Source organism: Elaeis guineensis, chromosome 1, assembly GCF_000442705.2.
Source record: "Elaeis guineensis isolate ETL-2024a chromosome 1, EG11, whole genome shotgun sequence".
Taxonomy (NCBI): Eukaryota; Viridiplantae; Streptophyta; class Magnoliopsida; order Arecales; family Arecaceae; genus Elaeis; species Elaeis guineensis.
The window spans coordinates 154,974,701-154,989,581 of NC_025993.2; the positions used below are offsets into that span (position 1 = coordinate 154,974,701).

Genomic DNA, 14,881 nt, shown 5'->3' on the forward strand with positions numbered 1-14,881 from the left:
GCTTTCCAATGTCCAAGATACAGTATGAACTAAACTAATATAACCTTCTACAAAACTAAATTACAGAAAGGACACCAACATATGGAGCTAGTAACTTACCAAGATGTTTATTTGGACAACGGACTCAAGATTCAAGTGTACTAGCCCGAACTGGTGGCATTATACTATACCGGCCCTTAACTTGTACATTCCGTATCTCGATATTCAAATACTTGATATGTACAGTTTAGATTTGAAGCATGTAATCGAGCCTTCATGTTCTTTAACTAAAATCTTTTGTCTTCCTAGGTCTTCCTCTACTGTTCTTAAACCCTCATTTTACGGTTCAAAATTTGCCCTTCCCTCTATTGAGAATAATTTGAGATTTCATCACCACAATTGATAGGTGAATGGGAAAAATAAATTTATAGGGTGAAAAAATCATTGCGAGTAAGGCCTGCAGTTCCAATACAAGCTCCCATGCAGGTAGGCCAGTGGCACAATATGGTGCGGTACTGTGCCGTTCTGGCACATACCGACAAGGGGGAACCGGCAAGGGAGAGGGAGGAGAGAGAGGAAAAGAGAGATAGATAGAGAGAGAGGAAGGGAGAAAGAGTAAGAGAGAGGGCAGAAGAGAGGGAGGGAGGCGGAGTAAGAGAGGGCAGAAGAGAGAGAGAGAGAGGCAGGGAGGGAGAGGGCGGTGAAGAGAGAGGTAGAGCATGGGCAAGCAAGGGCTTTCGAAGCTCCCACTCCTTTGCGGCGCTATAACAAGGGCTTCGGCCTCTGCTAACTTTACTTAAAAAAAAATAAAAAAAAAAAAGGCCAAAGCGCTCCTTCATTTCAAAATAGAAGTTCCACCCTTGTTACGATGCTGTAGAGGAGAGGGGGCTTCAACCAACACCCCCCCCCCCAAAACGAGGTCGGGGCCAAGGCCAGGGCCGCCCTCTCCCTCCCTCTCTCTCTTTCCTTCTTCCTCTCCCCCTCCCCTACTAGTTTCTCAAATCAAGGGGTGGAATTGTGCCAGATTGCCCCCCAGTACGTCTCAATATGCCCTGAACCCGGCGTTTCAGGATGATACAACCTTCCTTCAAGACATTAGGATTTTGATTGGTTACCAAGGAACTAACAAGAAAAAAAAATGATAATCCTCTGATGAATAGAAGAGCAAAGATGAGAGAGAGAGAGAGAGAGAGAGAGAGAGTTGCATATAGGGGCCTAAGGGAATAGGAGAGTCAGCTCGATCCGATTCTCCAAAAATTACCACCTAAAACAGAAAATATTTTAAGCCTCTCAGACAAATACCTAATGATTCATTTTCTCATAAGTCTTTTCTCTTATTTTAAACTTTGTCACTACCAAACACTGGAAAATGAGATTCGTCTCTAACTATTTTTTTGTCCCTCTTACTTTCTCAAAAATTATACAGAGCAGCAGATTCATAGAATACCAATAAGGAAAGAGAATTACTACCATCATCTATTTGACTATCTAACCAAGCATTATAGAAATGAATAAATAAAATTAGAAGAAAGATACATGAGAAGATTTAAAATTTTAAAATCACCAGTAATAGACCAATTGATTAACTGGTGCACTAGGAGTAGTCCTTTCTTCTGAGCCCTATGAGAAGTTGATAGCCACACCATTGCTGATGATAAGGCAACTAATAGAGCCTAATCACAAAAAGGGGAAAAAAGTTCACTGAAAAAATAGCATGCCTTAAATAAACACTCTTCGATATAAACTAAAAGTTAGCAGCTCAGGTTTCCAGTTCGTACCTGAACAAGAAAGAGACAAGACTTCTGCTCCTTAAATTGGCCAATATACGACCAAAATTTATCCCTGTCACTGCTTAAATCAAACCATCTGGAGGCCATCCCTATCAGTATTATCAAAGCCCCACTAGCAGTTCTGCATATAAATATTTGATTAAAACACCTCAATCACCATTAAAGGAGCAAAATATAATACTTGGACAATGTCATAAATGGATACAAAGGAAATAGGATAGGTTTATAAAACGACAAGCATTTATTCCATCAATTAATGCTTGATAGATATCCCAAACATCATTGGTAATAATTCTTGCACCAATTAATACTTGTTCAACCAGTTATATAAAAGGAAAAAGCTATGAGTTATGACTCCATAAAAGAAAGATGGAATATTTTGAGCACTTTGCAAAATTTATGCCAATTATTCACTATTACATCAGATTTTCAGATTTACATTGCCTAAGAAGATATTGTCTATTATAATAAAATATATAATCACAAACTGGGGCAATAACAATATATACTGGTATAAGCTTTAAGATATTGGATACTATAAAAAGCATGGCTGAAAATGTTGGATTAGATTACAAGAATAATTTTCAAAACTCAGACTAATTATAAGCAATGTTAATTTTTGATGTACTCTATTTTGTTTGGTGCAGCTTAACCATAATTAACTACCAAACAAAAATCCCTGTTCAGTTATTTAAGTTCAGCAACCTGACATAGCTAAATTGTGGCTAAAAATTCAATTTACCTAAAACCATGAAATGAGAGAGTTGCAGATACAACTTTTGTAGGTTCCTAGCATGATGAGTCATGAGGATGGAAAAAACACAGAATGCTTCCAAGTGCAGAGGTAAAAAGGCAATCAAAAAAGCTTTGCTGAGATATACAATGCCTTGTGAATTTAATATGAGGAAATACTGATGACATGTAATTTGACCAACTGTTGCATTTTCTGAAGATGGATATTCATCCATAGAATTGGAGAAAAACATTTGGATCACAATCCCAAAGTAAACAACTGTGAAGTTAAGATAGATGAACACAGACATCCTTAACATATCAGAAAGACTTAGAAGTTAGAACCAGAAAAATCATAGATGAAATTCATATATCAAAGAGGATTAAAGAGGATCAATTCAGAACTCATGATAATGAAAACTGTAGGTCAGATGCTTTATCAACCTGCAGCATTTATGCCATGTAACAACTTAACAGAAAGATAAGTCACATCAAAAAATTAAGGAACAAAGGTCCCAACTCAAGACCCAGAGTTAGTAGCAAACATGATAGTGGTACCCAAAGTTCACCAAACCGGCATCATAGGTTGTACCGGCCGGTGACCAGTTCGATATGGTATGGGTCCACATCATGCCATTCCAAGGCATACCGAAAATAGAGAGAGGGAGGGGTAGAGGGAGAAAAGGAGAGAGGAAGAGAGAAAGAGGAAGTGGGGGAGGAAGGGGGATAGATAGAGAGGAGGTTTATCATTCAGGAGGGGCGAGCAACTGGACAAAGAAGCGGAGGGTCGAGAGCTAAACCCTAACTCTAACCCTAGTAGAGCAACAGCGAGAGGAAGGTAGGGCTTACTAGTGACGGCTGAGGGGCAAGCAAGCAGTGTTTGGTGGCCTCGAACCATCAAAACCCTTGAAAGAAAGGAGGTACATACAAAAATATCTAATTGGCGGTGGGTGGGGGAGGGGTTCTATAACCAAACCGACCCGACTCATTGATCCATTCCGACTTGGTATCGGTTCGGTATTGGCCGAACCATCTAGTCCGGGTTACTTCTGTACTGGCTGAACTGCTTGGTTCGAGTCAGTTCGGCAATCACTGGTGGCACCAAAAGCAACCAACAGGAAGAACAGAGCCATAGATACAAAAACATGAAGATATTTAAGAAGCTGCAGTATCCAAAAACCTACTCCATATTAAGGCTTGTATCAAGATCCTCCATAACATGAGAATCAAAATGTATCTTTAAGACCATAGGTAGCTGATTAAAATTAGCAGCAAGCATGTGAAACAATGTGGAAGTTACTATCCAAAAAGGATAAGTATTCAGTAAATATCAATGCATGGACTACATTTAAGAAAAGAATAAGAGCATTACACTAAATGGTTGTTGTCAGGAATTTCTGCAGGCATCAATGTAAATATGGATATGAACCAGCAAGCCACCCATACATATGTTGCCAAGAAAAGTTTTCCAGGGATGAATATTAATACAAAAATCGCAGCAAGTAATCCCACGATCAGAAAACACCAAGTGTACAGCTTCCTTTCAAAGAAGCTAGCCACCTGTACAAAGTACAGTAGGTAAAATGTTGAAACTCAATCCACAAGCTTTCTTAATTACATGATAGCAGGTAGAGTAATGAATGTTAATCATACATACCAGAAATTCAAGAACAAATATTGCCACCACAAAAATGGTTAAAAGCTTGATATTAGAACTAAATGTTCTGCTGCATAGTTCTCTCCATAATTCTTTTAAAAATTGATAATTACAAAAGATCCGTGTCCACAGAAATATTGTCATCGAAACATACACATGGTAAAGAGGTGGAGAGTTCTCTAGAAACAACATTATAAAGAATAAAGCCATCAACAGACATCCACCTAGATATACCTGCAAAAGAAAAATGACAAAGAATAAAGAGAACTTTTAGGAGGGAAAAAAAGAGGAGATCTAGTGTCAACTAGAGATCGTAGATATAACTGAAAATTAGCAGGTGAGATATTGAAAAGTTTCATAAAATATGAAATTTTTGAAGCAATTGCAACGTTATCTTCCTTTCCCTATTGGAGTGCAACCCTAATATATACAAGTTGCATGCTTTAGTAACTTAGTTCATGAACTTTTCAAACAAGCTTCTATACTAAGACCAACTGTGAGAAACATGGTGCTGCACTTCTGGTCAAGGCAGCCAGGTAAAAGCTGGTAAACAAGAAGTCAAGAGGGGAGAGCTATTTTACTGATCATGCAGTTTAAGTTCATGTAACCATGCAGCCACTCATGTTCCATTACACTTGCAAACGTACAAAAGCAGAAAAAGAGGGGAAGAAAACAAGGAATTATATAGAATACTGCATTCATCTCTTACATATTATGACTCCGAGAAACATTAACTTTTTTATAATTTAAGAGAAGACATAGTTAAAGAACAACTGTCATTTCAGCTTTATTGTAATATCAAAACATAACATCAAATAGCCTATCCAATAACTAGGATGCCATTAAAATGGCTGCCGACAGTGTTATTCTAATATAATAAGGACATTTTGATTAATACCTGAATAAGAAGAGAGATGCCTAAGGAAAGCACTCACAGTTATCAGATGCTATTTTAACAAACAAGATGTAAATAAGATATGTTTACTTACTATACAGATAATAAGATTATAAACGAATGCAAAGAGAACTGTCGACAAAAACTTCGGTCATGAGATCTGTTTCAAAAAGTCTTACTTGTTGTTCGGTGATTCCAAGAGGGAAAGCTTGATTCTTCTTCCACAAATCATTTCTCGGAAAAGACGTGTAAGACTGCAGCACATGAAGGATAAGGTTTACCATCCACCCAACATATCCAAGGGTAACTGTGGTCATTAACATCAACCAATCATACGTTTGAAAATAATGGAGGCCTGACAGGGACAGGCTTCTCAGGATCTGGGATAATTTCATGGCAGCTTTGTAATCCCTTGCAGCTATGAGATCTTCAATTTGACTGAGAACATAGGAATAATTTGCCAAAGGCTTAAATTGCTTGAACCAAAGAGAATTTGATTGCTTTAGCTCTTTGCCTCAAATTAAGGAAACAGAAGGTATATATTTGGTAAATGCCAAGAAGGATCAACCTTCATGCTCCTGCTTCCAACTAAAGCAAAACAATCTATATATGAGCGCAAGGAGATGAGATAAGTTTACCGTCAAGATGAAAGGTTCAGGAAATTTAATAGAGAGCTAGATTGTGAGATTTAGATGTGAACACCAATAAACATCATTAAGAAAAAAAAAACTACGTGCAAGCCTAGTGATATAGTAGTAATTCTATCTGAAGGAGGCTAAGAACTCATGCCAGGAAACCTAAAAAAACAGATTGACGCATCCACAATCAAGACTCATTTTTAATTCCTCTGGGACATAATTAGAAGGCTGTGGTCCTTTCTAGACTCTGCAGAAGCTAAAGCAGTCCAATATACTTCGTCGAAAATAAAGCTAAGATGTATGTTTAGTTAAAAATGTTAGTTTAGTCGCCATTACTTTTTTCATGTCCACCTCAGTATGTCCTGTGCCTCCAATATGCAATCCAGAGTCTGAAACACTGCTCATACTTGAATGGGATCAGCAAGATGGTTGTCATCATGTGTCATGTAATTTTAGTATTTTACAGAACTTTCCATATTCCCGAGTCAACAAAGCTTCTCCCATCACCCTTCCCTCTCCAACGCTAAGCTTTTATGATATCAGTTAGACTTATGATGTCAGTGTCCTAATTATTTGTCAAACTCTTGTGTTTATGTCTTCCATAAGTCCAAGAGGTAGGGTGTTTTACGAAGTCACGATTTGGTGCAGAGTTAGGACATTGTAGCTGATATTTCTATTAGAGGTTGTTCAGCATCCATTCGTGACACATCTTTCATGAGATGAGCATTTTATTGTCCCACCTATCCACTCTAGCATGTGGAGAGCTACTCATATCACAAGAAACTTGGGTTAGCCATTTTGTAAGCCATCAATACATTTCTCAAACATTATTGTATCATTTAGCATCTCATCAACCAAAGCAGTAATTGACTACTCTGTAAGTCTTGCACCATTTAGCAGTAAATGACCATTAATTATGTCTAATCTAATCCTAAGTTTAATAGAAAAGTGATGACCAAACACATCTTAAGGCTTCCGTAATGAACAATGTGGGCCATTGCCATCATTAGTAAATGATATGCATATATGCTTCTCAAATTCTATTTATCAGTCAAAACAAGTCTTGAACATGAGAACTCAAGACGTTGGGAAAAGTATAGTTCTATGTTTTACAACTTAAAGCAGATAAAAAAACACTAAGGTGGATGTATGGTGAAAAAGGGATAGAGTTACAAAGAAACCATAGGAAACAAAAATTAAGAATAGGACGGAAAGAACCAACTGGCTTGGTATAGGATATGCACAGAAATGATTTGAGGCAACCGGGAAAGTGGAGAAAAAACAAAAACAAAAGAAGACAACTCGAATCTAGGTAGAAGTACAGATGAGAAGACCTCCAATACCATGGATGTCAGTGACAAAGAGATAGCCAAATGGCAAAATAATCATCAAGCCAACCCTCGAAAAAAAAAAACGTAGGAAATTGTTCGTTGGTTGGTCATGAAAGCCACAACAATGCAGCAAAATCATCAGTCTGTAATTATCCAACCAGTGTGCCACTTACTGATAAATTCTTTTGCGTCTGAGAATATTGATGGGAGCATAACCAATTAGAATGATCAAGGTCAAATATTTTGGAAACAATAATGCCAACATTCGAAAACCAGAACCTCCTCCTGCACGGAGGATAGGAGCAGCCACTGGATATAGCATAATAATCATGTTGCCTAAAACAGATTTAGATAGCCCATATAATCAATAGCATAAACATCGGTGTTCAAAGAATACGGAAAATGATGCACAAAAAGTACAGCAACTTCCAAAGTCCATACATCTTCACGCCAACTAGCTTTACATCAAATTGATACAAATCCAATGCACTTATCAAAATCAATCCCCATTTGATTAAGATTGGAGATAAACTTGGAAAAGATTCTAACAATGATTATTCTTAGATATTTGCCACATATATATTTTTTTTTAATTTAAGAAACACCATATGAATTGTAAATTCACAGTCCTTAAGGTTCTTCATTTTTCTTGTCAAAATTAGCTGCCTATATTTTGATCATGGGGAGGATGTGTGTCTTATGAAAAAGTAGTTCACAGTAACTTAAGTATCATTCATAGACAATTGCAGATGAAATGGATTAGATATATGAATTCACATTTGACTATCAGAAAGAAAATCGTATCGATATCATCAAACCATATAGTAGAGCAGACTGCAGAAATATTTCTAATTCATCACTTCATGATATATCCTAGAAAACAACTAAAGCATTTTGAAATATGTCTCAAATATACAGTAACAAAAAAATAGAAAAGGTAATAAACAAAATACTATTCCGGACAGAGGATACGTGACTTGCAAAGGAACTGATTGAGAATCTGCTTTGCATTTGCCAGAGCAGCTTCAACTTCTTCTGCCTATTTGAAGTGAACCAAACATGTGTAAATATGCACTAATATATTGGCAGGTTACAAATAAAAGTGAATTGTGTTTCTTGCAGGTAGATAAAGCACCTTAATGAACATAACAAACATGAAAGTTAACCAAAAATAAATTAATGATCCTATTATAATGCAATAGCAATGATTTTTTCCAATAACATTTTATCCATTTTAAAATATTTGGGAAACTAACCTCGCTCAACCTAAGGTAACTCAGCGGCAAATTCCCAACTGAATTAACTGGGCATGGCAAACCAACAAGAGTAGCCTGTCAATTTTAAAAATCAACAATGGGAAAAAGGTAGAGATATCTGCTAATGAATAGATGAACACTTGGAAACCACTATATTACCATTAGGGGTGCTATATCAGCCTGATTGACATCTATTCTTTCAATGCCTGTAAGGCCCCACTCAATAGGAGTGGGCATATCATGTTTATGATCATCAACAAAACGAAAACCATCGTCAGATTGGCTACTTGGGATCAACCGTCTGGGATACTTAATGCCAGCTCCCCATGCGACCAACGGAGTGTCTGTATTGGAGGGATGCCCATCCCCATGACTTCCTATCAGGAAAACCAATACTATGTCAGGACGTCAGGAGGAAGAACAATGGTATTGCACACTCCAAGGTAAACAAATTGTTACTTACACAATGGATGCGATCATAAAGAAGGACATGCTATATTATGTGACCTTTTAAAGCATCGCACAAATAACACTCAAACAAGAAAATATGGATCATCACATTGTTCAAGTTCCATACAGTTATAGTGTGATGACTTTACTCCGCAAGAAATGGAATTTTAATGGATTTCCCATCAGAGTATTTAAAAAATTTAGATCATCGTTCAGCACAATGTGCTTGCTTTCTTATGCCAGTGACATCCAACAACAATTCTCTAATATCAGTAGCTAAGGTCTATAGCTTTCTACAAACTGCATTTAAACTTCAGTCTGCATTGACTATTAAGATTTATTCACTTCCTTCCGTTGCCCTCTTTATCTAGTTTCAAGCTTCTACACCAAAAAAAAAAAAGAGAAAGAAAAAATGCATGTGCTTCCATTCTTTCCCTATTTTTTGAGTACTCGCAATCTATGATTACCATGAATTTGCAGAGACTGGTAAGATACTACATAGTGTATCACATAATTAGGATGAGTCAATTCTTAAGCTATTGACCCAACAGGTATATTGTTGCATTAACTGCATCAATTTCAAAAATTCTCAAACTTAACATAGATAGAAATGTACAGAGATTCCCAGCTGGTCGTATAACATTGCAGGTTAGCAAAGGTAGAAGGTTCACACTGAATATTGACCCAACAAAAGCTTCGTCTTCAGCAACTTAAAAATTTCATTAAAATAGAATATGTCCAATTAAGCAACTTTTAGTGCACTAAAGTTAATCTGTATCTAATAACATAAGTTTAAAAACAATGTAACAAGAGAAAACAGAAAGAGAGTAAAAGAAAAGGAGAAGTGTAAAAGATGCATCTATTTTGTTCAAACCTTTATCGCTCATTCCATGGTCTGCTGTAAAAATATAAGCTGTTTGGTTGTCCTTGAAGTAGCTTTCCATGAGGTTATAGACACCTTCCGCAATTTGATCGACAACCTTAACGTTGTTCAGATAGATGGATGAATAGGGCCGGTGAGCATGACCATTTGTGTCACAACCGAGTAAATGCAAAAATATGACCAATTTATCCTGTAGGAGTAACTTCCTTAGTTTAGGATCATCATAAGATCTATTCACAAGGCTGCGAAATTGATCAAATGACCAGTGATCCAGGAACGATGCATCTGCAGTAAAATTCCTTAGACCAGTAAAAAGCATATCCAAAACTATATCCATGTAAGAACTAAGAAAATATTTGAATTGGGATTTTCCCAGTTCTCATCTAAAAATTAAAAAAAATAATAATAAAAAAGAAAATATAGACCACCATATTTTTTTCAACTAGGTTTCAGATCCAGAAAATTCATTTCATAGTTGAGGATAGAAACTAGTGTTTCTAATCAATCAAAAAATGTTGTTAAAATGCAAAATATATTTAATAACTAATCATAACTGTATATCATCCAGTATACAAATAAAAATGTGGTAAGAAGCAAGAACAATATGAAAAAGTTTGTATTATTCTAAATTTTGGGGAAATGACCATACTTTGTTGATATACTTTAACCAATAAATGTTAAAGCAGGCATGCAGTTCAAGGAATCAGAAAAACTCACAAGAAAACTATCGAGATCATGAGGGGGCGGGACGGGAGGCCTTCAATGCATAAGACAGAAAAAAAAAGGGGCAAAAAACTTCTCTGGTTGATAATGCTGACACCAGCTCTATTATCATAGCCATTTTAATGCTATATATAGATCTTGAATGGCTAACTCCACAATATATGTATACATATATCCCACACAAGATGCCAAGATACACCATTTCAACACTTAATTGTCAAGCATGCTTTTTCCTCATCAATGCCATTACATCACCATAGACCCTTTAACAAGATCATATTATCCTGGCAAACAAGGATCCAGCCCAATATAAACTACAATCCATTTCAATGCCAAAATAACAATAATTCTATAAATGAGAACCAACCTAAAGAGCCTACAAAAAATGATATAAAGTACAAATTATTGCATTATCATGGCAGAACTTAGGGTGTGCATGCCATGAACAACTAATCAATAATCGCTATAAATTGGATATCAACCTTCATAAATAATAAGTTGGATGATTATGTACCCAATCATTATTTAAATAAATGGATATTTGAGTCACTCTACCTGAGTCCTACCAATCCATCATCAGGGTTATTGTTGATAAATTGGGTTGCCTCAAAACAAAGTTTTAAATCAGATTAAATTAGTAATACATATTATACCATCCAGTTTTCCAAGAAGAGCATTCTAGTGCTGTAGTTCATATTATACCATACCAGATTATATCAGATTAAATTGGTCTTTCTCATTTCTCTTTTCCATTTCTTCTTGTTCATCTTGTTCCCTGTTATCCTTCCACTCTTTCGTACTCTTGTTCTTCTCCAACAAATTAATTTGGTTGTTTTTGCTTGTTATTTCCTTTCTCCCTATTTATTCCTCTTTTCTTCTTCAAATTGACCTTTTTACTTCAAAACCTTCTACTACCAGCAGATCACTTACTCCACTAGACAGCTGAAGCACCATATCAGTCAACATATCAGTTTCATCTCTTACTTGACATGCTACGGCACACACAAACGAACAGAAATACACATTCCATGCATTGTAGAGACATGGCTATATGGGTTCATAAAACAATTCCAACGAAAGAAACCTATTTCTTATACTTTGGCTATCAATTTTAAGATGCAAATCTTCCTAAGCATTACTCCAATCTCTGCTTTTGATTGTATACGAAAATTGTGACATAATAATATAGCATCATAAATCTTCTTCCGATTTTGTTGGTGACACAAATAACTTTCAATCAGTGTAGCTTCCCTGGCTACAAAAGGGGAAAGAAAGAAACTAATCCTTAAAGGCAGTATGACAGAACATGAGATCAATCAGCCTTAAGGTCATTGGTATCTACCACACCTTCTCACCTAGATAAAATGTTGAAAATGAATACTTTACAAGAACCAGTACAAAAGCATCATAAAAGAGTTTCCCTCGTGACTCTTATGACAGAGGTCAACTATTATTGCTCAGTAAATAAATTATGTGGATCTAACTCGATTTGCTCATAGCAAGTCAACTAACCTTGTAAGCAAATTTAAGACAGACAAGAATTTTCGACTATTTTGGGGGTGGAAGGTCATACATGGAAGACAAGAAGGTCGCAAACTCCCAAATCAAAATATGAGAACCAGCTTTCCAAGCATACTGACATTCGGTGCCTATACTACAAGGCGGTAATGAAGGAAAGGTTTTCTATACAAGTATACTGTCATATAGAGAAATTAGCACATGACATATGCCAATTCCAAATCCCAATCTAGACATCTATAATAGTAATCTGTTTTCAATGTATGCAAGTGGACCTAACCTGTTGCGAAGTCTTGAAAATCAGGGTGGTAAGAACTCCAGGTGCTGTGAGGTAAATTACTGCAGAATATAGGAACAATATCAGGACTTCCAAAAGCAATTGTGTGTCTACTCTGGTTGAAAACGGAATCAAATTCAACTGGATTAGCTTTCCACCCTGCAAGTGACATGACATAGATTTAGCATCTGAGGTGGACTAAATATGTTAACAAACTGATACAAATCAACAAATAAGTAAGAGAAATTATGCGTGACTAAGGCTAAGTTCCAAAAGAATTAAGAGTAGACATTCATCGATGTGAATGCAGGTGGTCTCGTGATTTGAAGAAAGACTGAAGAAGGGGTCAGTAATTTTCTTTTAAGAACTATCAGAAGGAAAGAAAGAAAGGATCAATCAAGGGTGAAGCTTTGAGAGTGAAAACCTACTAAAAAATAATTCAAGAAGCAAAGAGTAAATTATCACGGGCTATCAAAAGAAGGCCTCACCTTTTGTGACTGCACTAGGGTCCTCATAGAAACCCGCAATGATGGAAACATGGCCGGGCCTCGATTCCGTAGGCGGACGGGCATGAGAGACCCCCCATCTCCCCCAATCCTTTATCACGCTCCTCAAGAACGGCGCTCTAAACTTCCCCTCGGATTCTTGCTCGAAGAATTTATCCGCTCGCAGGCCGTCGGCTGCAACCAGTTTCAGATCCAAACCCACATTACCGTAAAAAAATAAAATAAAATAAAATAAGAAGAAATCGATTCAAGCGCATAGAGGAATCAAAAAAGGGAGGAGAAGGGAACGAACCGACGAAGAGGACAAGGCGCTTGGCGGGGGGAGAGATGCGCTGGGGGACGGGGTCCATGCCGTGGACGATGGGGGTCTTGAAGTAGATGTCGAAGATGCTGAGCATGTAGACGGCGTGAAGGGCGATCCCCAGCGCCACCAGCCACCGCTCCCGCCGCTTCACCACCTGCTGCCGCTGCTGCGTCCACCAGCCGCCTCGCCGCTGCTGCGGCCGCGAGCGGGAAGCCGCCGCCGCCTCCGCGCCTCCGAAGATCCCGCCACCGCGCATTGCTCTCTCTCTCTCGTGCAGGCTGCTCGCTGATTCGCCTCAGTGACGCCAGAATGAGGCACGAGAGACGTGCGAACTATATATTCGAGGAGTGGGCTGGGCCCGAAATGGAGGCGTTGGAGTTCGAGTGCCCGTCGTTGGCGGGGACTGTTTCTTGCACTGCAGTCTGAAACTGGGGGCAAGTGGTTGGATTTGTCGACTATCGGGACGCGATCTTCTCCACGCGTCTCCACCGTGCTTGATTCCATCTCTGGTTCTGCACTCCCGCGCACCATCAAGGAGAGGGTTTTGGCTTGAACCGTGCCCCAGCAATATTTTTAATATTTTGTATGATTATTTTCAAATCATCTTTAGTTGATTTTTTTTTTTTTAAATATATTTTCAAAAAGATATCTTCCTATACTTAAATAATTAAATGAATAAAACATTCATAATTTATTCTCAATAAATTTTATTAATGAAATTTTTTACCGAATATTCTCCTTCCTCCGAAGTCTAGAAAACCTATCGTAGCCCTTAACCAGTCTCTTTGCCACTAGCCCACCAAAGCCCCATCTAATGAACGTTTAGCAACTTCTTACATTCTATTGTAGGTACCAGCTCTATTTGATTCTCAAATCCATATTTGTATTTCAAAACTAATGATATATTTATTAATTATCTAAATAATAAAAATAATCAGGTTGATTGATCAAGCTCACCTGCATACCCCACGTGCATTTCATATGTTCAATCTCTACGTTGAAAGAACCATTGGATTGTATCAAGGATAGAAGAGATGGTGCGGACTTCATCATTCATAGTTCTGATGCTAGATTCTTGGCAACTAGTAGTTCGCACCTCTTTGAACCTTCTGTCTTAAGTGTGGAGCTTCGTGCCATCTGGACAAGTGTCATCTTCGCTAGATAGTAGCTTCACGTGGAGAGGATCTATCTTGAAGATGACTCTGCTACCATCGTTGCTTGAATCCAGGGAGATGCAATACAGTTCGAGGCCTATCCGTTTATTCGGAATGTCTGGACCTTCTTCCGTCAAGCTGTTGAAGTCAAAATTCGGCATGTTTATCAGGAAGCAAATACTGCAGCAGATTGGATGGCGGCATATGTTGCGGAGCACTCTAATGATTGGATTTGGAGACAGGACGAAGATTGTCCGCTGGTCGTGTATCTTGATTTTTTGGACTGCTTTCGTATCAGAGTCGTGTGACCATCCGTTTGTAATCGAAAAAAAAATGAAGGAGTTATGTGGGAATGCATGATTCTAGATATTAGCTCATAAAAAAATTACTTAATATACCATATTAAAATTGAATTTTATAGATCATGCATATAACTATTAAAAGAGTCTTAAATATATTATTATTGCATAAAATAGTTTCGTGGTCTGGTGAGCTAGTGATTATTCCATCTGATGGAAAGACCTTTTTTTTTTTTTTTTTTTTTTTTTTTTTTTTTTTTTTTTGTAATCATTGATTACTACGTGAACTGTACAAAAAAGAGCACCCAAAAGGCCTGCGTACAGTGATCCTAAAATCAGGCCAACAGTGCAAGATGACTACAGTACATACATCTGAATGTAAGTTTAAAAGTAGGAACTAAGGAGACAACACCCTCGTTATATAGAAGCGACAGTAAAATGTTAAAGTAGAAGCCACCACACAAATACAAAGGAAGTAGTACAAGACGG

The 14,881-nt window shown here is 37.5% G+C and overlaps 1 protein-coding gene across 4 annotated transcripts in view; it reads right to left on the reverse strand.

Annotated features, from left to right (window-relative positions):
* The window catches only part of LOC105039157 (uncharacterized), a 69,417-nt gene extending 56,068 nt beyond the window's left edge, over positions 1 to 13,349 (reverse strand). Inside the window, exons 1-12 of one of the 4 annotated variants that reach the window (XM_073244707.1) lie at positions 12,928 to 13,349; positions 12,618 to 12,809; positions 12,133 to 12,288; positions 9,603 to 9,896; positions 8,438 to 8,655; positions 8,279 to 8,353; positions 7,995 to 8,061; positions 5,233 to 5,561; positions 4,159 to 4,392; positions 3,874 to 4,061; positions 1,758 to 1,890; positions 1,544 to 1,652 (exon numbers count right to left, since the gene is read on the reverse strand). In XM_073244707.1, coding sequence (XP_073100808.1) covers positions 1,544 to 1,652; positions 1,758 to 1,890; positions 3,874 to 4,061; positions 4,159 to 4,392; positions 5,233 to 5,561; positions 7,995 to 8,061; positions 8,279 to 8,353; positions 8,438 to 8,655; positions 9,603 to 9,896; positions 12,133 to 12,288; positions 12,618 to 12,809; positions 12,928 to 13,195 — 2,263 coding nt within the window. In that variant the 5' untranslated portion in view covers positions 13,196 to 13,349. The remainder of the gene's footprint in view (positions 1 to 1,543; positions 1,653 to 1,757; positions 1,891 to 3,873; positions 4,062 to 4,158; positions 4,393 to 5,232; positions 5,562 to 7,994; positions 8,062 to 8,278; positions 8,354 to 8,437; positions 8,656 to 9,602; positions 9,897 to 12,132; positions 12,289 to 12,617; positions 12,810 to 12,927) is intronic. The other 3 variants (XM_010915189.4, XM_073244710.1, XM_073244711.1) reach the window with 3 other exon arrangements.
* Between the last annotated feature and the right edge of the window lie 1,532 nt (positions 13,350 to 14,881).